The sequence below is a fragment of the Bos indicus genome, chromosome 20 (assembly GCF_029378745.1).
Source record: "Bos indicus isolate NIAB-ARS_2022 breed Sahiwal x Tharparkar chromosome 20, NIAB-ARS_B.indTharparkar_mat_pri_1.0, whole genome shotgun sequence".
In the NCBI taxonomy this organism is placed as follows: Eukaryota; Metazoa; Chordata; class Mammalia; order Artiodactyla; family Bovidae; genus Bos; species Bos indicus.
This window is the reverse complement of record NC_091779.1, coordinates 31,100,714-31,127,911: the sequence shown is the minus strand read 5'-3', so window position 1 is coordinate 31,127,911 and position 27,198 is coordinate 31,100,714. Positions and strand designations below refer to the sequence as shown.

At 38.4% G+C, this 27,198-nt stretch overlaps 1 protein-coding gene across 3 annotated transcripts in view; it reads left to right on the top strand.

Moving 5' to 3' along the window:
• Window positions 1-27,198, top strand: part of NNT (nicotinamide nucleotide transhydrogenase) — a 92,117-nt gene that overhangs the window by 44,351 nt on the left and 20,568 nt on the right. For all 3 annotated transcript variants that reach the window (XM_019982801.2, XM_019982800.2, XM_070774702.1), the window contains exons 8-19: window positions 589-722; window positions 994-1,185; window positions 2,169-2,322; window positions 5,290-5,451; window positions 6,526-6,636; window positions 7,582-7,727; window positions 8,957-9,152; window positions 12,598-12,831; window positions 13,936-14,096; window positions 15,654-15,833; window positions 22,738-22,897; window positions 25,306-25,387. In XM_019982801.2, coding sequence (XP_019838360.2) covers window positions 589-722; window positions 994-1,185; window positions 2,169-2,322; window positions 5,290-5,451; window positions 6,526-6,636; window positions 7,582-7,727; window positions 8,957-9,152; window positions 12,598-12,831; window positions 13,936-14,096; window positions 15,654-15,833; window positions 22,738-22,897; window positions 25,306-25,387 — 1,912 coding nt within the window. The remainder of the gene's footprint in view (window positions 1-588; window positions 723-993; window positions 1,186-2,168; window positions 2,323-5,289; window positions 5,452-6,525; window positions 6,637-7,581; window positions 7,728-8,956; window positions 9,153-12,597; window positions 12,832-13,935; window positions 14,097-15,653; window positions 15,834-22,737; window positions 22,898-25,305; window positions 25,388-27,198) is intronic.

Genomic DNA, 27,198 nt, shown 5'->3' with positions numbered 1-27,198 from the left:
CCCTTGGACAGAGGAGCCTGGCGGGCTACAGTCCATGGCGTCACAAAGAGTTGGACATGACTGAGGCGACTTGGCACGCACAGCACAATATAGTATGTGGGAAAATCTGGTGACATCGGTTCAGATGACTGGAAATACTATGTTGGAATTCATAGATTACTACTGAATATTCCCTTGACATTTGTGATGTTTATGAACTGTCCAATTTGCATGCACACAGTTTCCTTACTAGCTTGTTTATTATGCATTTACAAAAAATAGGCAAAATGTTGATTTTTTTTTTTCTCACAAGTGGAGCTGGGTGTAAACCAGCTGGAAAGAGCAGTGCTAGTTGAGGTTTCTGTGGTTAGCAGATGGCAAGTATTGTTTGCTAGTTCAGTGGGTCCTTCCTGCCCACTGGCTTTGCGGCTCATGCTCATCCCATTTCTTCCTTAGGTGACCAGCCTTACCTTTGTTATGAGCTTTAAGGGGTTTCTTGAAAGGGTTCAATTTGTGAGTATTCAGAGACTACCATAATAATTAGAATATAGAGTTTTAAAAACTCATCATATGCTTTATACTGTTTTCTGTTTTCTTTGGTTTTACTAGGTAAAAAAGCTCCCATTTTGTTTAATAAAGAAATGATTGAGTCCATGAAGGAAGGTTCAGTTGTTGTGGATTTAGCTGCTGAGGCTGGCGGAAATTTTGAAACTACCAAGCCAGGAGAACTTTATGTTCATAAGGTATAGCTCAGAGCTTCCTCTTGCTATGATCCTGATCCTTCATCTTTTAGTGATTTGTGAGAGGGTGTTTGTTGCTTTAAATATTGAGAGAAACTGAGGCTGGAAATTTTCTAAAATTAAAAGTAGTCACATTTAAAGCTCTTTTTGAAATATGTGTTCATGTGTATATAAAGATGTATAATTTCAAAACTTAGCCTTGGCTGAGAATTGTCCTGGAAAGAATGTGAGCGTTTAGTAATAGACCTTTCTGACTGTATTTTTATTCATTTAGGGAATTACTCACATAGGCTACACAGACCTTCCCAGCCGAATGGCCACTCAGGCCAGCACCCTGTATTCCAACAACATCACCAAGCTTCTGAAGGCCATCAGCCCAGACAAAGATAATTTTTACTTTGAAGTGAAAGATGACTTTGACTTTGGTACAATGGGTCACGTCATTAGAGGAACCGTAGTGATGAAGGTGAGTAAAGAGATCTATTCCTTCCTGTGTTTTCATTTTGCATTTGTTCTAGGATTTTTGTTTATGGAAGAATCCTATAGCAATGTGTTGGGTTTACGCCAATAAAAATTATTTAAAAATCCAGAACAACTTAAAGAAAAATATTGCAGATATACATGTGACTCACCTAAAAAAATAGGCAAAGGCAATGGCACCCCACTCCAGTACTCTTGCTTGGAAAATCCCATGGGCGGAGGAGCCTGGTGGGCTGCAGTCCATGGGGTCGCTAAGAGTCGGACACAACTGAACGACTTTGCTTTCACTTTTCACTTTCATGCATTGGAGAAGGAAATGGCAACCCACTCCAGTGTTATTGCCTGGAGAATCCCAGGAACAGGGGAGCCTGGTGGGCTGCCATCTATAGGGTCTCACAGAGTCGGACATGACTGAAGCGACTTAGCAGCAGCAGCACCTAAAATATGTATTGCTTTTGAAAAACAGAAAACAAACAAAACCCCCAAAACTGAATAAAGTAAAAATTAAACATTCCCCCACCTATCTTCTTTTAAGTTCTGTTTTCTTCCTTATATGTTCTTGTACATCTATGTGTGTTTTCGTACACCGCCATTATATATTTACGTACATGTATGTAGTGCTAATGGTAAAGAACCTACCTGCCGATACAGGAGACATAAGAGAAGTGGGTTCAATCCCTGGGTCAGGAAGATCCTCTGGAGGAGGGCATGGCAACCCACTTTGCCTGGAGAATCCCATGGACAGCGGAGCCTGGTGGGCTATAGTCCGTAGGGTCACAGAGAGTCGGACATGACTGATGGAAGTGACTTAACATGCATGCACATGTTATATATTTATATAAAGTGATGTTATAAATTATATGAACTTCTATATTTATTTAAAATTGTTTTTCAAAGAGTTTTTCTGCAACACTGAATTGACTGAATGCTGGATGGTTTAAAAAGTACTGTTCTTCTAATTTCTGTTAGGATGGCCAAGTGATTTTCCCTGCTCCCACACCGAAAAATATTCCTCAAGGTGCCCCAGTAAAACAGAAGACAGTGGCAGAGCTGGAGGCTGAAAAAGCAGCTACTATCACGCCCTTCAGGAAGACGATGACATCGGCTTCTGTCTATACAGCAGGTAAGGGTTCCTTTTATGAAGATTTAGACTTCTTTGAATTATGACTGTATTATGTGAGTAATGTATTCACTGTCAAAGTTAGTAAATGAAATGCAGTTGTCATTCATTGGATTCTCAGGACTTGACCTTGTTAGAAGCAGTTTTCACATGTGACATGTCACCAGTCCCACCGCTGTGGACTTGGAGACTGCATTGTCCACTCTCAGAGAGCAGGCACGGGGGTAAATGCTGGAATGAACAAGTGAGAAATAATACATAGGTGGTTAATACTTTTCTTTTATAAAAAACATTTAAAATATAATTTTTAATGTTTTTATATATATATACCAAATATAAAGAGTAATGATGTATGTCAGATTGTGTTGTTATAAAGTTCATCTAAATGTGGTTATTGATTTATTTTTTGTGGTTTATAAAACATCACTTGTGATTATCTGCATCTCTGGGTAAGATGGGGGGACCAAATATTTGCTTTTAAGAATAAACAGTAAGTTATTCATCTAGTAAAAAAAATTCAGTTTTTATCTCTTTCTTTATAGTTTAACATAGATTCTTCATTTTCCAGTTAATCTTCATGAAGACACTAAAGAATTGTCATAAAATAGTGATAAATATTCATTCTGGCTATGAATTGTTAGAACTTGAAATATGGAAAGTTGATTTTAAGTTGGTTTCTGTCTCATAGAATGAGTTAAAAATGTTTAGATCTGTGAGAGCCAAAATACAAACAAAAGCAAACTATAAAGAATTAAAGACTGGTACCAAGCACACAGAATTCTTGTAGCCTCAGCATTCTCCAAATTCCCATGTGAGGCCAGATGTTTTAAGCTAAATATGTAACTCTCCTTGAATAAAGAGCAAGTTTCAGCAAAATGACTGAGAAAGCCTTTAGTTGTGAATATTATGAATAGATGGAGCAGTGTCCCTACTTGCACTTACTTATTAAAAAGAAGGAACCATATAATTGTGTTGTACAAGGAGAGTATGGTCAGTAGGTTGTAAATTTCCATTTCTCTTTGGGATTCATAAGGAAATGTAGTGAGATATAACAATGATTTATTTTTCTAGGTTTCTCTTATGTTTATTGAGTCAAAGTTTATTGCGTTTTAATAGATGTGACAGTGGCATATCCCAGTGAATAAAGGGATGGCCTTCTATTTATTTTTTTGTACCCTAAAAGTTCCTCCTTTATAATAAAGCCAAGTGTTTTTCTTGAACACTTCTACCATATGTTAGAATCTATTTTACTAGCTTTCTTCAAAAAATGTGATTTGCTTTTTTTCCTTTTTTTTTTCTGTTTTTCTTTTTCCTTTATCATAGAGACTGAATGTAGTATATTTGACATTAATGAATGTCAAATGAAAAGACTTTAGTTTATTAAATAGTTAATAAGAAACCTTCAGCTGAGGAGTTTCTATCTTAGATGGCCAACACAGTTGATTGCAGGTGATGAGAACTTACTGCTTCATAACTAATGTGGGCATTTAGTGAGTGCTAGGGCATCATGCTAAACACTTCACATGCCTTAGCTCATTTATTCCTTATAAGAACTCAGTGAGTTCGGGATATTATTATTTTCTTTTTCTAGATGAAGACAGAAAGGATTAATAATGTTACAGAGAATACTGGAGCACAGAGAGGTTAAATAAGTTACCTAAGATCACACAGCTAGCAAGCAGTAGAGCCAGAATTTGAACCAGGCAGCCTGGCTTAAGAAAACATATCCTTAAATATAACCCTGCACAGATTCTCTGATGTTTAACTGAAGCTCAAAACAATATTCTATCTTACTCTCCCTCCAGATGGTTAACAGGCCATTCATGGGAGCCCTGGAAGTCTTATATGTGGGTAGGGAAATAAAACTGCATAAACTTCCCTAGGGGTCCAATGGTTAAGACTCCACACTTATACTGAAGGGAACACTGGTTCAGTCCCTGGTTGGGGAGCTAAGATCATGGGGAACTATGTCATGTGGGGTGTCCAATAAACAAAAAAAATTTAAAACTACAGTCTTACTGAATAATTTAAAGTAACTTGTCAGTTGCTAATGTTTCAGCTTTGCCACTTGTAAAGAAATAGTCCATATCAAGGGGAAAACGTACCTTATTCAAGGAAGTTAAATTCCAGCATCCTGGTCATCCATTATGATTTGGTTTTCACTGACCGCTAGGTAACCCTTTCTTCTGTTGCAGAACAGCCATCCACATGTTTGCTGTTAGGAAAGGTGATAATTAAAGATGTATGTTGAGAGCTGAGTGTTTGTATTCTGCACATTCTTAATTTAATTTGTATTTTTTTCCCTTTTTCTTTGTAAAATCCTGTTTGCTGACTTGGTATTGAGGCTGGAGCTGACTGCCCTGGCCAGCAGTCCAGTCCAGATTCAGGAGCTATTGCAAAACTTCTGTCCCGGGTGGGTGGAAGCCATATGTTTTGGGGAGGTGCTGGAGTGAATGAAACCCTTCCTAATCTTTTAAAATCCCTCTTCCCAGCCAAATCTGAGAGTGACATGAAGTGGGCCTCCCCAAAGTCTGTCTTATAAAGGTTGTGTCTTGCCCAAGTAGCAAATGCTTTGGTAGATCCTTTATAGGCCTATAATTCTGGAATAAAAACACTTGTATAAACACATGTGGCATCGTCAATGAAAGTTAAAGCAGAGAAGAGGACAAGTTATGCAGAGGAAAATGTGCAAATTATTATTAAGGTGACTCATAAATTTTACTAGATGTTTACAATTTATTTTAGGGGATGGTGGTGGTGGTCAGGAAGTTGAGTTTTGCTCACAATACCTTTAACTCACTTTTACCTCCCTTCCCAATAAGGAAATGTCTTTAAAAAAAAAAACTCATTTGCAAGGGTGTGGAATTTTAAAGCCTTGACTATGCCACATGTTTGTGTGTGGGTGTGCGTGTGCTTTTAATCCTCCTGAGAGAACTGGATGTGAGCTCACACTCTTTTCTGTTTCTCCAGGTCTCACTGGGATACTAGGTTTGGGCATCGCGGCTCCCAATTTAGCCTTTTCCCAGATGGTGACCACCTTCGGCTTGGCTGGCATTGTGGGCTACCATACTGTCTGGGGAGTGACTCCTGCTCTCCACTCACCGCTAATGTCTGTGACTAATGCAATCTCAGGTTTGTTCCCCTCTTGTTTTCCCTCATCTTAGGTTTTCAAGGGCTTGTTCAACTCACACAGTGCTTTCCATGAGGTTGATAAAGTCTGTGTTTCCAAATTGTAGGGCTTGGCATCGTGGTGGTGGTTGTGGTGACTTGGGCTCCCAGAGGTGGAGGGGTGGGGTTTGGAAGTAAGAAGTCAGGGAAGTGTGTCAAGCCTTTGGGCTGCCCCCATTTCAAGCAGGGCAGAGCCACTGTTTCTTCTTTCAGTTATGATTTCCTTTAAAGAGAAGCAGTGTTTCACAGGAGCATGATGGTTCATGCAGTAGTGCACACGGCTCTTCCCAAGACTGTTCTCTGTGGTCCCTAGCGATGGCTCAGATCTGAGGAATGAGACCCACATTGGACAGATATGGGAGCCGCTGGCTAGGAAACCTCATGGCCCTGGTGAGCATCTCTTGCCACAAGCGTACGTAGCTTTCAGGATCTCCACCAGTGAGGTGAAAGTCACTCAGTCGTGTCCAACTCTTTGCAACCCCATGGACTGTAGCCCGCCAGGATCCTCTGTCCATGGAATTCTCCAGGCAAGAATACTGGAGTGGGTTGTCATTCCCTTCTCCAGGGGATCTTCCCAACCTAGGGATCGAACCCAGGTCTCCCACACTGCAGGCGGATTCTTTACCGTCTGAGCCACCAGGAAATCTCCACCGGGAACAAATCCAATTCCAAGAAGTACTCTACTCAGGAAAGCCCAAAGCTGTGGCTCTCACCGTCATATTTAGTTCATGTATAGCATTTTCCAGTTCGGATGCTTCGTATCCAGCAGAGGTCCCTTTTCACCACAAGTAATGTCATCTAATAACATCATTGCTTTATATCTTTATCAGGGGAACAGAGCTAGAAAGTTTAAGGTTAAAATTCTTATGCAAAAAGAGAGAATGTTTTGTCAACTTTTTGCCCACGAAAGTACTTCAGTGAGAATGTGTGTGGGAGCTTTCTCCTTCATGGTGCGTGTGCTTGTGAGGTTTGTCCCCGATGACATTTGCTTTGGCAGCGTGATTGTTTCTGTTTACCACGTGCGTGCTTTCTTCCCAGGGTTGACTGCAGTCGGTGGGTTGGTGCTGATGGGAGGACACTTGTATCCTTCCACAACTTCTCAGGGCCTTGCTGCTCTTGCCACGTTCATATCCTCAGTCAACATTGCAGGTACGAGGACGGGGAAAGAACCCAGAGTGCTGTTTTTGGTGGAGACACGAGAAACAAATATAAAATGATATATATTTGTTACAATATATATATTAAATATATAAAATAAACATTCTGATTTTAAGAATTTAATCATGCCTTTTAAAAAATGTTTCACTCAGATTATAAATGCTCTATGTGAAGGGGAATTGGTTATTTTTGCCCATTGCTAATTTTTAGAAACTATTTGATAAAAGAGCACCCCTACCCCTGAGTGCTCCAAAACAAATAAAATGATGTCTTGCTTCAGGTTAACTGGAAGGTTATTGCATGCATAGTTTTGAATTAAGCTGAGTTAGATCTATCACCATAGTCGGCCATGACTGAAGTGACTTAGCAGCAGTAGCAGCAGCAGATCTATCACCATAGCATCTTTAAATAAGTATAATTTTAGATAAAACTTTAGCCTTTTGCCTTATCCTGTCCCATGTTCCTGAAAACTGAAAGCCTAGCACATGACTTGTGTATGAAACCCATTTGATGCTGTTTTGTAGCTAAAAATTCTTTAATGTGTCCAGCAGACCTAGTACTTGCTGATATGGTATTTTTTAAAACCACTTATTCTAGGGTTTAACAAATAGAATAACCTATAAGAAAAAAAATACTGGCCTTTTGATCTTTTACTTTCCTGAGCTATTTGAATACCTTGTTTATTTTTAGTCATGTGGAAATAGTTGGTTCTGTGCTCTGATAGCAGATTTTCTTCCTGAATGTCTCTAGGGTTCCCCCTTCAATGTAACTGGCTGGAATGATAGAATAACTTCTAATTTTGAGGTTTTAAAATATTAACTTAAAATGGTAGTTATTCCTAGATGATAAAGTTATGCTTAACATAGAAAAATTGTAGCGCTTTAAAAATTATGTTGCTTAAGATACCTCTTTTTGTTTTATGTTTACTTTGATAAGGTGGCTTTCTGGTGACTCAGAGAATGCTGGACATGTTCAAGCGTCCCACTGACCCTCCGGAGTATAATTACCTGTATCTGCTCCCTGCTGGTACCTTTGTTGGGGGATATTTAGCCTCCCTCTACAGTGGTTATAACATTGAACAGGTGAGAATCTCTTTTGAAAGCTTTTTTTTGGTACTATGTCTTCGTCCTGGTGAGATTACCATTACCAAACTTCTAATTCCGCTAATCAAATACGACAGTAACTCTTGAAGCATCTTGATCAAATAGAACATTCTCATCCTCTTAAGAATCAGGACCCTGGATTCTAGAGGCAGTTTTGCCCGCTAACTCTGCAAATATGGCTTTATCTGTTTGTCCCTACATTTTTCCACATGTAAAAAGAGTCAAGGAGGTTATAAGTGTCCTTTTTGTGTACCTAGCTGGATTGTTGTGGGGATACAGTGAAATAATCAGTTAAGAACTTGAAAATTTTTTGTTAAAATACTGTCAGTCCTTTTCCTATTTATTTATTTCCTCTATGGATCTGGCAGATGTTATGCCAGCGCATTTAAAAAAGAAAATTTTTAAATGAATGCTGAGTAGGAAAACAGAAATAATCAAGTTGAACTTTGGAAAGTTCCGTATCTAAATATAATTTATAATAGAGATTCAGCTTTGTTCTGAACTCAGTCATACCTTTCTTTTCAATGACTATTTTAGAGTGCAGCCTCTCTGACAGCTGAAAAATCATGTCTCCCTTAGTTTCTGCTGTTTGTAACACGTATTTGTTGAATGAACACAGTCTTTGAGAAGAGTTAGAGCAGTGAGTCAGGGAGATTTATGTCAGCATCCCAGATTTGCTATTTAATGATCATTTGCCCTTAGAAAAATTATGTAGCCTCTTTATGCATTGATTTTCTTTTATAAAATGAGGATGATGATTCTCTCCTCCTGTGACTCTCATGAGACTGGGTTATAACTTATGCAGCGTATATAGCATGGTCTCTGGCACTTACAGCCTCACGGGGTTGGCTCCCTTATAACAGTGGGTCACGTCTAGATCCCATAATAACTCCATTTAAATTTAAATGCATACTTTTATATGCATTTGTATGCTATCAAGTCCAGAAGAAATCAGTGTACGTAAATGGTTTAATTGCAAGTACAATTTAAAGTATTTAGTATGTTAATATCCCCAATGGATAGGAATATATATTGAAATATTAAAAGAATAGATCATATTGGCTCTTTTAACTTTAAAATTGTCTGACTTTAAAATTGTCCTTAGAAATGTCTTTAGAGAATCATGTTTCCTTGAAGTTGTTTTTAAGCTGATGGACTGAAAGTTTTTGATAACTTCTCTCTCTGTTTCCTCCTTTTCCTTTGAAAAGATTATGTACCTGGGCTCCGGTCTTTGCTGTGTTGGTGCCCTGGCCGGGCTTTCCACCCAGGGGACTGCACGTCTTGGCAATGCCCTGGGCATGATTGGGGTGGCTGGAGGCTTGGCAGCCACCCTCGGAGGCCTAAAACCATGTCCAGAATTGTTAGCTCAGATGTCTGGAGCAATGGCTTTGGGCGGTACCATTGGTAAGCACTTGTGGGTTCTGCCTTTATATAAACGCATGCCCTTTGAATACCTGAAGGCAGTTAGGCTCAGAGATTTAGGAATATGTTGTTAGGAGTAAGAACTTTTACTTGCACTTCAGTTTCTGAATATATATGTATCTGTTTGAAGCCTATATTGATAAAGGAATTAAGTTGCCTATTATGGAAGTTGCTTCAGTAAATATTTTGGCAAAAGTCATCACAGTTGGTATTATAATTGTCATTCAGAAATAAACATTTTAAAACATCGAGTAATATGAACTGTGTCACAAAAGTGGGCTAAGAAGTGCCTTTACTCAGTTCTTGTTTTCCTTTACTGACTGTTCCTTTAGCTGATAATACAACAGGAGATTAGAATACTTGTATGTGTGTACTGTCTGTAGGCTCATGTTTTATTCTGCTGGGTTTAAATAACAGCAGACGATCCGCCTTCAGACGTGTTAAAAACACGGAAAACATGTGCCAGCAGAAAAACCACTGTTTTAATTTTATTCAGTGGTGTGTTGTGGTTGATTGTTAAATTTTCAGGAATCTTTTGAACTGGTTGTTAGCACAGCCATTATAAAAAATTAAATTATATAAACTTAAAACTAAATGAATTAGAAACAAAGGTAATAATCCTGAATACTCATGACTTTCTAATGAATTAACTAGCTTTTATTATCTCCCGGAGAAGGCGATGGCACCCCACTCCAGTACTTTTGCCTGGAAAATCCCATGGATGGAGGAGCCTGGTAGGCTGCAGTCCATGGGGTTGCAAAGAGGCGGACACGACTGAGCGACTTCACTTTCACTTTTCACTTTCATGCATTGGAGAAAGAAATGGCAACCCACTCCAGTGTTCTTGCCTGGAGAATCCCAGGGACGGGGGAGCCTGGTGGGCTGCTGTCTCTGGGGTCGCACAGAGTCGGACACGACTGAAGTGACTTAGCAGCAGTAGCAGTATTATCTCCACTTTTGAGATTATCCATGTGTCTTATGTCTGTGTGGTAGAAATACTATGTAATTATGGGCTTCTGTGCATCTTTTCCTGAATCCATATTTAATGCCTTCACATTGTAGCTTCAGATCAGCCATGGCACTTGTATTTACACCATATAGGTCAACAAATGCTACAAATCTGGGATTCATTTACTGTTTTGTTGATTGTCCAGACCTAAGAAAGTGATGGAGAAAATGTTAATGCAGTTTAAACTTAAATGTGTGTTTTGTCTGTAGCCATTATATTGTGAATTGCACAAAAAAATTGAATATTTTTCTAGTATTTGGAAACTATTTTCAGATTCAGCGGAATTCCCACTCACATGGTTGACAGTGAGTGAAGCTCTTATATGCACCTCGTTGTTTCACTGTCATTTTATTTGTTAAACAAAAATCTCAACCAGCATTCATGTGGGAACTATACTCATTCATCAGTTGTAAACACTAGGTTGGCTGCAGGTACCAGAGTTTGGCAAAAATCAACAAAAGCATTTGGTGAAAGTCAATTGGCTAGATGAAGCTTACAATAAAGAATATTGTATATATTTTTATTTTTTGAAACTTGTGTACCACGTACCTATTTATAAGTAAAAACTCCTGTATTTACACACACACACTTTTTTTAAAAAACCTAAAGTTGGTTTATTTAAGTATAAAATCGACAATATTCTAAGATTGGGAAGAGTAATACAAATATATGTATAATTATACATATATAATTGTATATATCATTTCAGTGGATAAGAAAGTAATGACTTAGACCTACAGCTATTAAAAAGGTAATAAAAAGATAATAAACTATATTAAAGGTAATAAAATAGTGTTATGCATAATTTTATAACTATATATTCCCAAGAATGATATAGGCTGAGATTTTAAAATTTATAGTAAAGATTTACATCTATTGAAATTGAAACAAAAAAGCATTCTTTCAGAAAAGTTCATAGTTTTACTAGTGAATTTTCCTAAATAGTTAAGGGAAAAATGAAACACCATTTTTACATGAATCTTTTTTGAGAATAGGAAAAAGGAGCATTCTCTAATCTATTAATTTTTTAACTTATTTTGTATTGTGTATAGTTAATTAACAATGTTGTGGTAGTGTTAGGTGAACAGTGAAGGGACTCGGCCATACATACACGTTTCCATTTTCCCCCCAACTCGCCTCCCATCCAGGCACACACACCTGTTTTTATCCTGGGAGGCTGGTGGTTGAAGACTTAGCAGCACAGCTTTAGCTTTACGTCTCCTGTTTTATTTCTCTGGGAAAGCGGTGCATACTTTCTTACAGTCCCTGGAAAGGCACTTGAAGGAAAATGCTTGTGCTGTAGGTTCATGGCAGGAAAACCTTTAGATGTGGTCTTTGCAAATATTATGAGCCCAAGTCCTCTGTATCATCTACCTGTAGCCAGGTAACTCCTTCAGTCTCCTGGTTTGGTTGTTTTCTATTCAGATATTTGCATTTCATTACCTTTGGACTTGGCTTCCTTCTGCCCACCTGAAAACCTAGGCTGCCTGCATTCTAGGGGTTTCTTGTGTGCTAAGGGGCAAGTGATGCCTAATAGGGAAGGGAGCCTAGGCTGTTCATGCAGTGGGGAGAATTTAAGGGGTTTAGTTGGAACTTTAAGTAATCTGAAGAAGCATTAGTCCAGGGGAGTGTTCAGACTTTGTAAGGAGAAGTTGATGTTATGTGTTTGGGTTCTTTGGAGTTGGCATTGATGAGGTGGTTGAAAGAACCGGCTATATGAAAGGCTATTTAAGCCAATGTTCTTGCCTGGATAGTCCTGTAAGAGAGTATTTTCCTAGGAAGTAGATACTTATTAATGAAAGTGATAGATAACCTTAGTGTTGCCTTTTTTTAAATTGAGGAATAATTGACATATAATATTATACTAGTTTCAGATATACAACATAATGATTTGATATATACATATATATATTGCAAAATGATCGCTGCAAAAAGTCTGTATAACATTTGTCACCATACATAAATTTTGTTTTTCTTTTATGAGGACTTTTAAGATCTACTCTCTTGGCACCTTTCAAATCTGCAATATAGCTTTGTTATTAACTGTAGTCAGCATGCTGTGCATTCCATCCCCAGGACTTACTCATTTTATACTGGGAAGTTTGTACCTTTTGATGCCATTCACCCATTCTTCCCACCCCTTACCTCCTGCCTCTGGCAGTCACCAATTTGTTCTCTGTATCTATGAGCTTCTTTGTTTGTTTAGATTCCACATATAAGTGAGATCATATGGTATTTGTCTGTCTCTGTCTGGCTTATTTCACTTAGCATAATGCCCTAAAGGTCCATTCATGTTGTTCCAGTGACAAGATTTCCTTCTTTCGTGTAGCCAAGTAATATTTAATTGTGGGCTTTATTGGATTATTTCTCAAAGGTCTGTCATGCTTTAATTTTTCTTTGACTTTTATTTCCTGACAGGATTGACAATTGCGAAACGCATCCAGATTTCGGATTTACCTCAGTTAGTTGCTGCTTTCCACAGTTTAGTGGGATTGGCAGCTGTGCTTACGTGCATAGCTGAGTACATCATAGAATATCCACATTTCGCTACGGATGCAGCAGCCAACCTTACCAAGATCGTGGCCTACCTCGGTACTTACATTGGTGGGGTGACCTTCAGTGGGTCTCTGGTTGCCTATGGAAAATTGCAGGGTAAGTGATCGAGTGTAACATGGAGGTGAATATCTGTTGTTTAGGGTGTTCAGGGGTCCATTTCAATTTCAGAAAATGGCTTAGTAGTAGAACCTACTAGGCGAAGAGTATTTGTATGACTCTGGGAAACACTATGAAGGTTTTTTTCTCAAGAAAGATGCTTCTCTTTATTGGTCTTTACAGATCTCACAAAGCTTTGAAGCCAAGGCTTCTGGAGACAGCTCATGGAGGAAACTAGTGCACAGAAATTTGCCTACAGGGACTAGTTGATATTTGATGATACATATGAACAGAATGCCATCTTCATAATTTTTGGTTAGACATGCCTGTATAGCATTCACAGAAATGAACTTTGTAGATTTCCCAGAATAGAGAGAGGCTTATTGAATAAATTTGTATGATTAGTATACAGTACTTACTTTGAAAACAAATACACATTTTAGAGGTTTAGTGTGGCAGCTTTGGCAACCATTAAAGCCAATCATGAAAATAGAAGTGGAAGGAAAAAAAAAACAAAACTCTGATAGCTGCTTTCAGTGTTTTCATGAAAACACGAGTCTCTGGAAAAACAGGTTTGTGGTTTAAAAACCTGGTCTTGCCTCTCAGTAATCAAGTCATTAGAATTAAATGGGGAACACCGTGAAACTTAAAAATCACAGGCTTAATGCCTATGATATGTTCTGTCTTTAAAAGCAGCAAACAAGGACCCTTCTCCCTTGGGCTCAGTTGATAGAATCAGAAAAACGAATGGTCTAAGACTCAGTTTTGAAGTTTCAAATAAATAAGACCACACTTAACTTCTGTCTTGGTCATATGGGGAAGAAAAATCACTTTTCATGATTCCATGACAAAGAGTAATGAACTTGTGTGATCAAAGGAGAGTTAAGCTGAGCCGTACTTTTCCCACCTCCATTAATGTGTATGTGTAAGAACTCTAATATATGTTTTCATGTTTTAGTAGCTGGTGATACGAAGTGCTGTTTTAAGTAGTATGTTTTTATCCTAATATTACATCTTGTAGCTTATGATTAAACGACTTAAGACTGTTTGAGGGGATTTCTTGGGACACGTCTTAGGTTCTGATGGCCCCATCTTCTGCCCTAGGAATCCTGAAGTCCGCCCCTCTCCTGCTCCCTGGGAGGCACCTCCTCAATGCAGGCCTGCTGGCTGGTAGCGTGGGTGGGATCATCCCCTTCATGATGGACCCCAGCTTCACCACTGGCATCACCTGTCTGGGCTCTGTGTCAGCCCTCTCTGCTGTCATGGTAAGAGGTCAGAGACGGAAAGCACGTTCTTAATGAGGAACTAAGTATTTTATTAGGTTACAGTCTAACCTTATTTCTGTCTCTTCAAGACCCCTGATGGAATAAAAATGTTTTAATATGCTGTTATGTGTTCATCTTCGTAGAGTTTGAACAATATAGAAAAGTGTAAGAATAAAATCCCCCTTCTCTTCACTTATTCACTCCTGTCCAGACTGTCACATGTGACACCTTTATCGCTCTGGGGTCTTTTTACTCGATCAGTGTGTTGGTCAATAGGAGTTTAAAGAGCCAAGGGTTTCAGTTCTGTTCGTCAGGTGCCTGCTGTGTGGCAAGCCCTCAAACAAGTGTCAGAGAGACCCTGCCCATTGGTTGCTCTCACATTTGCTGGAAGCTCTGATATTAAGCCAAATAGTCATATAAAGTGAAATGCATTTATCAAACCCTGTGTGTTCAGTAGGGGAGTTCAGAGAAACCTCCTAGGGTAGGTTGGTCTTCTTCTTCCTCTCTGATTATTGCATTTAGTATGTGGGTACATAGAGTATTCTGTGAGTCTGTATGTCACAATTTAGCATTCTGTTATAGCAGTGTATGGCGCTGCTGTATTAGCTCTGTGTCGTTCATGGATTACTTCATGTTTGTCTAGTATACTCTTAGTGTATTCTTCAATGACGAAGTTTATGTTAAAAATTTAAAAAGTCATCTATGGTGCTTAGCCCAAAGTTAGACATATAGTAATGGCTTCAGTTTAGTTCAGTCGTGTCCGACTCTTTGCGACCCCATGGACTGCAGCACGCCAGGCTTCCCTGTCCATCACCAACTCCCAGAGCTTGCTCAAACTCATGTCCATCAAGTTGGTGATGCCATCCAACCATCTCATCTTCTGTCGTCCCTTCATTTTATATGATTGTTTAGCTTGATAGCAGAGCTTCCATCAAGTGTGAGAGCAACTAATGGGCAAGGTCTCTTTGACACTTGTTTTATTTTAGAGGGCTTGTCACACAGCAGGCACCGGTGAACAGAACTGAAACCCTTGTCTCTTTAAATTCCTATTGACCGAAACATTGATCCAGTGAGAAGACCCCAGAGCAATAAACGTGTCACGTGACAGTTGGGACAGGAGTGAGTAATTGCTTAGTCACCCAAAACTGTACCCTCAGATTTTCAAACCAAATAAGACTGGGCTTGTATTTGAGTTTTAGCTGCTTCTCTTGGCACCAATAGGACCCTCCCTGCTCATCAGCTAAAGTCATAAAAAATGTAACATCAACTCAGTGCTATTACTTTTTTCCAAGTGTAGACCCCTCTCCAATTTCTGCCTGCTCATGGTTAGTGCCTCTTAGGATTTGGGGATCTTTTTTTGCAGGTGGAAAACATGGTTCAGTGTTTTCACTTTTATATCTGTAGGAGAGTTGGTCTGATAGGGGTCATTCCCAGGCATGGAATTTACATGTAAATATATTAATTGGAAAACTGGAATGATTATGAACCACAGTGCTCAGTGTCAGAGGTTCCTTTGCAATGCGTGAATTTTGAATTCCACTCTGGTTTTTGTCCTAGGGTGTGACTCTGACGGCTGCCATTGGGGGTGCCGACATGCCGGTGGTCATCACTGTGCTGAACAGCTACTCAGGCTGGGCCCTGTGTGCAGAGGGTTTCCTGCTCAACAACAATCTGCTGACCATTGTGGGTGCGCTTATTGGCTCCTCGGGCGCAATCCTGTCCTACATCATGTGTGTGGTAAGGAAGCAGCCAGTGAAGGAGAAGGAAATACTGTTCTGAAAATCAGGACCTGTCTGTTATTTCTTTTATTTGCAGTAGAAATGACCGTGTCAGTTCTTTTTCTCTCTAGCAGAAATATTGGAGGGTTTCGTTTCAATGAATTTTCCAGACTGCTTGTAAAGTACCTGAGTGTAGATAATTTATAAAATTAAATATCAAGACAAAAATCTTCTAACTTCATCTGGTGATTAAAACACTTAAGATTTAATTTTTTAATTTTTTCTTTGTGTATTACAGATCTCTGTATTTACTTGTCTGATCATATTGTATATTGTGTGTTAGTTGCTCAGTTGTGTCTGACTCTTTGCGACCCCGTGGGCTGTAGCCCCCCAGGCTCCTCTGTCCATAGGATTTATATTTAATTTTTTTAATCTTCCAAGTGATAGTCTTGCTGCTTATATTAAAAATGCTGTTTAAATACTGTTTTTAGGGTTTCGTACTAATCTATCGTATGGATATTCAAGATTTAATTTTCCCCCCATGCTTTACCTTTAGTGTTGTTTGATATTTCTTTCTTGTACATAAGTACATTTTTGGCATTTCTGATTTTTGTCTTAGGATGATTCCTAGAAGTGAAAGGGTGTGCTCATTTTTTGGGCTTTGTCTTCTTTTTGTCATGTGGTTTCCAGAAAGCTTACTGCAATTTACACTCTTATCTTGAAGTTTTGTGGTCAGCATGGTTTGAAAAAAAAAAATTAATAAGACAGATACTTCCTAGCTTCTTTTTTGTTTCGAATTCTCTTCTTAATGGCGAGAAGATAACCTGCAAATATGAAGTTTTGACTAAAGCACTTTTTCAAATGATAGCTATCATTCTCTAAATAATGGTTTTGAATGGCTGTGAAAGGACGAGCATGAAACTGGGTAAAGTCAGGATTGCCTTTATACCGATTGATCCTTCAGGCAGAAAAATGGCTCCACCTTCATTCTTTTATTAGAAGTTTAAAAGCCCTTATTTTACAACTCAGAATTTCTCTTATGTTTTAATTTAAAATTGAATGCTAAAATTATCTTTTCATAATAAAAAAATTGGGTTTCTTTGGACATACTTTGAGTACAAAAATTTGAAAGCCTCAGTTCAAAACCAGCTGAGAGGTTTCAAAATATAATCCTTCAAGTTGTTCAAGGAGTTTGGAAAGGTATTTCTTATTGGAAGAGTGTCAGGCTTTGGAGTATTTCTTTTAAAGCAAATGTTTATAAAGCAGCACAATTTATTCAGTTGTATTAGAAATAGTTTTCTTGCTTCATTTGGTAAATCTGAATGACCAGCAGGGGGCAGCAGATTGTCACTAATACTTAAAACTTACTGTGTGTGTGCTCAGTTGAGTCCTCTTTGCGGCCCCACAGACTCTGGCATGCCAGGCTTCTCTGTCTATGGACTTTTCCAGGCAAGAATACTGAAGTGGTTGCCACTTCTTACTACAGGGGATCTTCCTGACTCAGGGATTGAACCTGCATTTCTTGCGTCTCCTGCATTGGCAGGCAGATTCTTTACCCCTAGCACCACCTGGGAAGTCCCACTTAAACTTATGGTTGATGTCAAATACTAATTTTAAAATTAAGTGGGAGGATTTGAATTTTTACAAGGCCAGTGGGGAGAGGAAGGGGGACTTGTATATAGTTCTTGAAAAGTCAGCATGGGTACCTTCTAATCTTTATTCTTTTTCTCTTAAATGGTTTTCCTTGTTGTTCACTCACCCAGTCGTGTCCAACTCTTTGTGACTCCATGGACAGCAGCACACCAGGCCTCTCTTTCCCTCACCATGTCTTGAAGTTTGCCCAAGTTCATGTCCATTGCATTGGTGATGCCATCCAGCCATCTCATCCTTTGACGCCCCTTTCTCCTTATATCCTCAATCTTTCCTAGCATCAGGGACTTTTCCAATGAGTCGGCTGTTCGCATCAGATGACCAGAATACTGGGGCTTCAGCGTCAGTCCTTCCAATGACTATTCAGGGTTAATTTCCCTTAAGATTGACTGGTTTAATCTCCTTGCTGTCCAAGGGACTTTCAGGAATCTTCTCCAGCACCACAGTTGGGTTCTTAAATTTATCAGCAGTATTCCCCAAATTTCTGTGTCTTTTATTTCCTCTCTTTTTCCCTGTACACTTAGTTTCTTCTGTTGTTATAGTAACTATAATAACTTTTGAAATAGCATTTCTATAGCTTTAACTAGAATAAGGTACAAAAGGCACTTGTTGAAAGTACTCTTTTCTACATGTGTTTCCGCAGTTATATCTGTCTCTTTGTTGTTTTTCAGTCACGTCAGGTGGCCAAAGTATTGGAGCTTCAGATTGAGCGTCAGTCCTTCCAATGTACTTCTGCAATTATGTCATCTTTCTCTAAATTTTTATCTGTTCTTTCATATTTATTGACCCGTTTCTGCTGTTCTTTTCTATTTTCACTGCCTCAGGCATGGCATTTACTGTCAGCATACCTCAGATATTTTTTAATACTTGTATTATATATAAGGCTAACAAGGTCTCATAGCTGTCTGTGACCGTAGAAATCACACTGGGTTAGATTGCTACTCTATAATAGCAAATTATAGTAATTTGGAATCAAGAACAGTTGAAGCTTTAATTTTTAAAAAATATTATTTGATTACAAAAATAAAGGATATTTAATGAAACATCTTTCATTAAAAAAAAAAAGAAAATAGAAAAGGATAAATAAATATATAAAATAATCTACAATCCCATTACCACTTAACTGTTAACATTAGTCTTAATTCTTACCTTTTTTCATATGTACATGTTTAAATACCTTCTATGTTAACATTTAGTTTTCTTACCAATACATTTTAGTGTCGACGTATTATTATATCACAAAGATATATCATAATTTATTTATCCAAGTCCGTGAGAGTAGTTGTTTTTAACTTTTTTTTTTTTTGCTGCAGTGTTCCTCCTTAGGCATCATGGATTATTTTCTTAGCTCAAATTTCTGTGAGTACAATTACTTGACCAAAGGGAGTAAGATTTTTTTGTTTGCTGTAGATATTGATAAGTTGATCTTCAAAGGACATTCCAGTCAAAGCTCCCACCAGTGATGTGTGGGGTGCTTGTTTTACTGCTCACTGTCCATTCCTATGACTTCTTGCAAAACAAACAAGATAACAAAAACACGCCTGCCACGTTTTGTATTTCAAAAGTACAAATTTCCTTTCCTTCTCAATTTTCCTACTCTCTGACTTTTCATATTAATTTTCATTGATTCTTAGCTTTATTATAAGAAATTGCTTATTTCTTATAATAAGCAATTAGTTTTTTATAAGAAATGGTTTCTCCATGGCTTGTGCTTAGCAGCTTAGAGTGGTTCATAATAATAATAAAAGTGAAATAGCTGCTTGTAATTGGATGTAGTATACTATGCTGGGTGCTTTACGAATATTGACTCCTAATTCTCAAACTAGTTCTGGAGGTAGGAAATATTCTCATTTTACAGGGAAGCTATTTTAAGACACCGTTTATGATTTGCCTTTGTGTTTGTGGAGCCTGCCCTCGCACCTGGCACATTCAAGTGAATATAGCAGTTTTAAAATGAATGTTTTATTAGCTTATTTCCCAGTTAGAAATCCTCTTCGAGAAGTTATGGTAGCAGAAATACTACCTTTTATCAATATCTGTTAATATTACTATTATGTTTACCTTCATAATTTTATCATTTATTGAAGGAAAAATCCAAACCAGAGTGGAGTGGTGGAGTGGTTTTATTATGGGAGAGGGGATGGAATGGACCCTAAGTGTAACCATCATCCTGAAAATTGAATATTTGTTCTGACAAAGAAGTTTTTTGGGTATCCTCTGAGTGTAATTCTTGGTTACATGACACCCAATATTATAAAAACTAGAAAATGTCAAAAGTGTCCAAATAGCCAGTTCAAATAAATGATTTGCTTTATATCCAAAGGTCATAGAGACATTAACCTCTTTATGATTTTATAGTTCATTTACTTGAGATAGTGTCTAAATTAGGGTTTGGGATATAGAGGGCTTACAAAAATGCAACAGCATTCTCAGACTAAATTCTCTGGTTTGTGTACTTTGCTGCTTGTTTCCAAATGAAAATAAAGCAGAATGAAGTAAATGAAAGCCAAACCAAAAATAATTTTTTTTTTGCCTTGTGATCAACTAATTAGCACCTACAAAGCATAGAAATGAGGGGATGCTAGTCAATGGTATACATGTTATTTTTGCTTTGGTTTTGTTTATTTTATGATCTTCCTTTGTTTTCATATTTATTTCTTAGTTTGCTTAGAATTATGTGAATTAAGCATCTCTTTAATGTAGCATACAATGTTCATTACGGGGCTTAATAACTTAAAAGGGGCAGTCCTGGACAGTGTTGCAAATGCTTTGTCTTGGAACTTGGGAACTCTTCAGGCTGTGGATCAGTGGTCACAGGGTAGTCTCATCAGTCTTAAGCAAGCAAAAAAAAAAAAAAAAAATTAAAAAAGGAAACAAAACAAAGCCCTAAACCCTAAACGTTTATTGGAAATATGATGTTGCAATGGTAAATTCAGAGATGAAGTTTGATTTAGTTTTTAAGAGACCATGTGGAATTAGTGTAATGGTGATATAATTGAGGATATGTGTTTAACAAGTTGACTTTGATTGTTAAATTACTGTGTGGTTCCCTATTTTTTCTTGTAAGATACCATCGGAAGTGGGTACACACTAATTAAATATTCTCAGAAATTCTTTCCTTCTCCTCTATTCAGCTTTATAGGAAGAAAAGAAGGGCTCCTTTTAAGCCAAGTGAGAGTAAATTGGTCATATTCTTCTACATCCTATTCCTCTGTCATCTGTCTGTTTATAGGGCTATGTGATGGAGGTGATAGAGCCTTTTTGTACATTTCACTAAAAGAAAATTATAGCAGAGATATTTTAGTGTTTGAAATTGTTCTTTGAAACCATTTTTAAGGGCAAAAATTGATAGAACACATTTCTAGTAATTTAGTTTCAAAATCCTGTGATTCAAAACTGGAAAGGATTTGTAAGAATCAGCAGATGTTGAATGTTTGGGAAGTTTCAGATATGGCTGTTTGGATTTTCATTCAACCTTGGATTTAAGTAGAGGAGGTTGTGTTAAGAATTTGAAACTTCATGTTGGATTAGGATGAAGAACTTAAAAGCATCACTTTAATTTTTCTCTGATCCTCTTATCTGTTAGTAATATGCATAAGCATATTCTAAGCTTTATTTTATATGTAATAGTCTTAGACAAATTCACCAGACTCTGGGCTCTGTAAATGTGAATGTCTGATAAATGAGGTTAGGTCAAAGGAACAACTTAAAAATTCTGACTTTTTGATCCACATCTTTGAAACATAAGTGAGCCTCTCCTCTCCTCTTCTCTTTTCCTGCCTTCACTCTGTCCCACTTCAGCAGTTTATGTAAATCTCTCTCCTAAGGTGGTAGCAGGCTGGCCTATCTTTAGATGAGTTTTTTTTTTTTTTTCCCCTCTGACGTATTACTTATCACTGAAAGTCTCCAGGTGCTTTTTGCTCTTTAATAATAAAGGATTGTCTTTTTTTAAAAAGTATAGTTTGACACTTGTATAGCTTTAAAATAGTATAAATGATGGATCAATGATATGTTTATTCAAACCCTTAAAATAAGGTTTAATTGTTTGTAATTTTTTTATGAAATGATATCAGTTTTGATCATTTAGGATGACTACTTTGATCATGTATAGTGTTCTGAAAATGCTTTTGATTACTAAAAACATCCAGCTTCTGGTCTTTTATTTCTGTCATTTTTTTTACCACCACACCTCTCGAGATCTGCAGACAGTTTTCAAATCCGTTATTGTCACATGGTCCAGGTGTGTTTGTATGGTACGTTGTTCAGTTCAGTCGCTCAGTTGTGTCCGACTCTTTGCAATACCATGAACCGCAGCACTCCAGGTTGGATGATTGTAAATGAGCATCCAATAAATGCCTCCTGCTTACTTTTTCCTTAGATGGTTTTACTAGTTAAAAGGTGGGTATAAATTTTAGTGAAGCAGGGTATAAACTTACTCATTTACCTTTTGGAAGTGAACTGTTTAAAAAGGCTAATGATGAATCCAGTCACTTCTGTTCTTGCTTCTTGGAGCTGTAGGTGCTTTGAAAAGTGTCAACTCCTTCACTTTTTTTCTTGACGGCAGAGGGCAGCAGACTTCTAAATGATAGGGGTCTCTATCCTTTGATTCTTCCCTGTTGCCTCTTGACAGCTTGAACTTGTAGCAGAGTTCACGTGAGATATTGGTAGGTAGAGTCACCTTGTAAAATTTCTATAGCCTTCATTCTCTTTTACTCAGGTGAAATACATGCCAATATGGAGATAGAACTTGCTTAGTCAGTAGACAGATAAGAATGACTAGATCAGAGTTTTTAGGCCTTCTCTGGTGGCTCAGATGGTAAAGAATCTGCCTACAATGACGGAGACCCAGGTTTGATACCTGGGTCAGGAAGATGCCATGGAGAAGGGAATGGCTACCCACTCCAGTATTCTTGCCTGGAGCCTGATGGGCTACAGTTCATGTCGTTGCTAAGAGTTGGACATGACTGAGCAACTAGCACTTTTTAAATATATATGTTAAAGTCACTGGTAATTTTCCATTAAATGCCTTTCTAAAATTTATTTTTGTGGAAAATATATCAGTGTGAGGTTGATTTTGTAGAAAACAATGATGTGATTTCCCAGATGTCTTTTTATCATTTAAGTTTTTGAAATAATTTTCAGACACTCGATCAAATTTATTTGGTTAAAATGTTTTAGGTGATCAAGTAAACGTCTTTAATTGACTCTGACTATCGTATTCACAGAAAATTTATGTGGATTAAATTTTCACAGCTGATAATTTTGCTCTCCAGGCAATGAATCGCTCCCTGGCTAATGTGATTCTTGGAGGCTATGGTACCACTTCAACAGCTGGTGGAAAACCCATGGAAATTTCTGGCACGCATACAGAAATCAACCTTGACAATGCAATTGACATGATTCGAGAAGCTAATAGCATTATTATTACTCCAGGTAAAAAACCAAAACCTGAAAGCAAACAACCTGTAATCACTTAAAGTAATTTCTTGTAATAGGAAAAATCAAATTGGAACTTACTCATTTTTGAAAATATAATGGAAATTTAGAAGCAACCCTGTGATTACTAAGTGAATAGTTCTGGAATTCTTGGCTTAGGTTAATAGTTTGGGAATCATATAGAGATTTTATAAATTGAGGTAGTAGATTCTACCTGTGTTTTTCTGTGATTCAGTATAAAATGTTTAAATCATTGTTGAGTCTTGGTTATTTTTTTTCTCATTGATAAATTTTGGGCCTATGTCAGGATTAGATAGTATATGAAAGTGTTCAACTCACTCAGTAAAGGTTGGTAAATGTTAATATCTTTCTTTCTAAAAGTAAATATTTAAAAAAATCATTGAAAATCATGTGATTTCCAACAAGATGAGGTAACAAGTCCAGTATAAAGGACTTGGTCTAGAAGTCAAAACACCTTACTTCTGTTTTTCATTTTGCCTCTAATAATTGACATGTGGCCCAAGTCAGTTCGTCTCCCCAAGCTTCAATTTCCTGAGGCTTAGCCCAGTACTTCTTTACTTATCAAAGAATGCCATTGCATTTATTACAGGCAATAAATACATTGATTTCAGATTAGAATTTTAACTCTATCATGCTATCATAGAAGTTTTCTATAAAGAAATCAATTGATTTTGTCATGTGGGTAGTTTTTTGGTTGACTATGTGAAAGTGAAAGAAAGTGAAGTCGCTCAGTCGTGTCCTACTCTTTGCGATCCCGTGGACTGTAGCCTACCAGGCTTCTCCATCTGTGGGATTCTCCAGGCAAGAATACTGGAGTGGGTTACCATTTCCTTCTCCAGGAAGGATATCTTCCCGACCCAGGGATCGAACCTGGGTCTCCGGCACTGGAGGCAGATGCTGTAAACAACAAACATTAGCAGAATTGAAACTTCAGGTGACAGTCTTCTCAAGTGGGGGCAGCATTATTTTTCTCTCAGTATTTGAAACACATGGATTTGGGGATTTGGCTTCTCAAAGATGGAGCTGCTACTGTCAGCTAGCGTGTGTGCGAGCAGGTAAACCAAATATGCTATAAGCCTCGGACCTTCCTGCAGCATGGGTTGTCCCAGCCAGAGTGCATTGGTGTTACCTGTTGAGAAGCATTGTCCTGGGGTGTGCAAGTGGAGAGTAAAGGACATACTCTCTTCATTTTAGGCATTTTCCATCTAGTGGAGAAGTCAGATCAGTAAGTAATGCAAGATGGGTTATGATAAGAGCTGCACTGGACAGTGTAGGCACGTTTCTATCATGGGGAACCTAAGGATTGTTGGGAAGTCAGGATTTGTGTTGGACTCCAGAGGGTGGATGGTATTGGGGTGGGGGAGGTAGGGGGAATACCTCGAGCAGAGATCGGTCTTTGAAAAAATGAGGGTAGGAAAGTGGGGATAGATAATGAGATTCACTGGAAAGGGTGGAGGGACAGAACACAGGGGTTGAAGGAAAAGGGAAATGATTGATGTTTTTGGTCATACTTGAAAGAACATCAGAACTATGGAGCACTTTTTTTTTTTTTGGAAGAGGGGGAAAAATCTTAAGTTCTTATTTGGAAACATTAAGTTTGCAGTGTAGCTGGGACAGTAGACAGGCTGAACTGGAGCTCAGTGTTGGCTGGAGCGTGGAGGCAGATTGGGAGCTGTCAGGCAGTTGTTCGGGCTTCCCTGGTATCTCAGACAGTAAAGAATCTGCCTGCAATGCAGGAGACCTGGGTTCGATCCCTGGGTCGAGAAGATCCCCTAAAGGGCATGGCTACCTGCTCCAGTATTCTTGGCTGGAGAATTCCATGGTCAGGGGAACCTGGCGGGCTACAGTCCATGGAGTTGCAAACAGTTGGACGTGACTGACTGACTACTTTGTAACTTTCAGGAGATTATTGAAGCTGTGGGATGGGCTGAGGTTTTCCAGGGAGAGAGTGAGGCGCAAAGTTAAAGCCCTGGGGAGACTCAGGATTTAAGAGCGGGAGTACAGAAGGAAAAGATCTGTTCAAGGAAATCGAGGAAGAAAGTAGGGACGGCAGTGATCTCAAAGCCCAGTAGGGTGACAGTTTGAAAACATTTACGTGAGAGCGGGCGAGAGTGTATGCACTGTGCATGTGTGTGTGATGTGGGAGGGAGTGCCCAGCACTGTTAGACACCGTAGGGGACTGAGGAGGGACCATGAGATTTTGAATTTGAAATTTAGGCCAGTATTTTTTAAAGTCCATATTTGTCAGTTTTTTGTTTTCACTTCTAGTCCTGTTACCTGATTGCCCTTTTTGGCATAAAAATATGTTTCAATCAAGAGAGAAGTTGTAGTTCATACAATTTGAAATAAAACCACATTCTTCTGTATTCTCAATGCTCCTGTAGGCTACGGGCTCTGTGCAGCCAAAGCTCAGTACCCCATTGCTGATTTGGTGAAGATGCTCTCTGAACAAGGCAAAAAAGTCAGGTAAGTGCTTGCCGTGCATGTGTGAAAGGAAAGGAAGAGCGATGGCTTCTTTCAGGTGCCTGTTTCTTCAAGTGGGGTTTTACCTGTGGTACTAGATAGAGAAGTTGTGAAAGACCCTGTTCTAGCCTTAGTCTTACTTCCTAGTTTTCACTGTCTCTAATAGCATCCAACTTCAATATAGTCTCATTTTAGAAACGGAAATTCTTATGGTACTGCATTCCAGGATACTTATCAATAGGGAAAAATGGATCCTGGTTTCTCTGTGGTTTGACTTGGGGAAGGAGGTCATCAAGGCATCTGAGTCCCATCAAGCTGTGTCTTTCGGATTTCTGTTGTTCACACAGAAGGAGAACATCTCAAACAGGGGGTCTCCGAAGGGTGTGAGCCCGAATGGTGAACCTGTGACTGGCTGATGGATTTAGCTCGCACACTCAGGCTAGAAAAGACTGCAGAAAACTTTCTTTTTCTGTGTATAAGATAGATAATAAAGCCATACACTTTTTGGACTGTGAATTAGAACAGCTCCTGTTATTGCTATGTGCTACTTGGGCCCTGGATTCTGCTCTTGGGTGGATGGTTATTAAGCAGAATGTGAAGTCAAGGACTCTGCATTTCTAGATTATTCCCCCGACCTTGGATAAAGGGTTTGTGGTATGTGAAAATGGGGTCAGGATGGTGAGCCCTTGCAGTGCTTCATGTCTGTCCTCTGTACCTTTGGGCCCGCCTTCTGGAACTCTGCTGTCTGGAGGCAGTGAAGGGGCCGGCTGGAGTTGTCCCTGGGAGCATAGCTGCTGCGTGTTGTGTGGGGAGACTGGTTCACTAGCAGTTTCACTGACAAGGAAGTCAGAGCAACAGGATAACTCCATTGTTAAATAAGATTGGTTCATTTACCAAGATGTCATTGCATATTGACAAAATTATTTATGTCTGTTAATAAAATTCCTTTGAGATATCAATCTTACACTTTTGCCTGGAGGAAGATGATAAGAAAGTGAGCCAAACAGAGGGCCTAGAATTAATCAGACTATCTGTGCAGACTCGATGCAGAGTCCGAATCTGTAGCTCGAATGTTGCCTCTATGAACAGCAGTAGAACAGTCTTAGGTGATTAAATCAAAGGGTTATCTAAAAAGTTTTAACGTCAGCTGCATTTTCTTTCTTTCTTCCCACCCTTTTTTCCTTCTCTCAATCTTTTTCTCACTCTCCACCTTCCTGGGATCTATAGTGAGCCTGTGCTTTTTGAATACACAGAATTAAAATACTATTTTACGATAGGTCCAGCATTTCTGTCATGTAGATGGCTTCCATGTTTAGTAAAGTCTAAGATGGATCGATAGAAGATGAGAAAAGGCATCGTCTTTGTTTTTTAATTTTCACATGAGAGGTCTCATTTTGGTAGCTTATTCTTCTTTTCATAGAGTGTATTAAATGGGGCTTCCCTTTTAGTAGTCTTTGCCACTTAAAGAATTTGCAGACCTACAAGTGGAAAGGATGTGTTACAGAATCTTTTATGATTTTCCTAAAAAGAAATTTTTTCTCTTTATTTGATCCACATGTAAAAATGTAAAATGTATTAGCGATGCCTTCTGTCACCACATGTTTAGGAGATGAGTGGCAATCATAATAAAACAGAAAGATGGCTTTAATGTCTTAGTTATTCTTAGGGAAAGGAATGATTAATTTGACATAACCTCTCTTGTTACCCACTGGTCAGCCCAGGTTGTGGGTGCAAGGATGGGAAGCTTGACAGAAGGCAGGATGTGAAAGGGAAGGAATTAAGAGAGATGGGAAAAAAAATCAGGGATAAAGAAA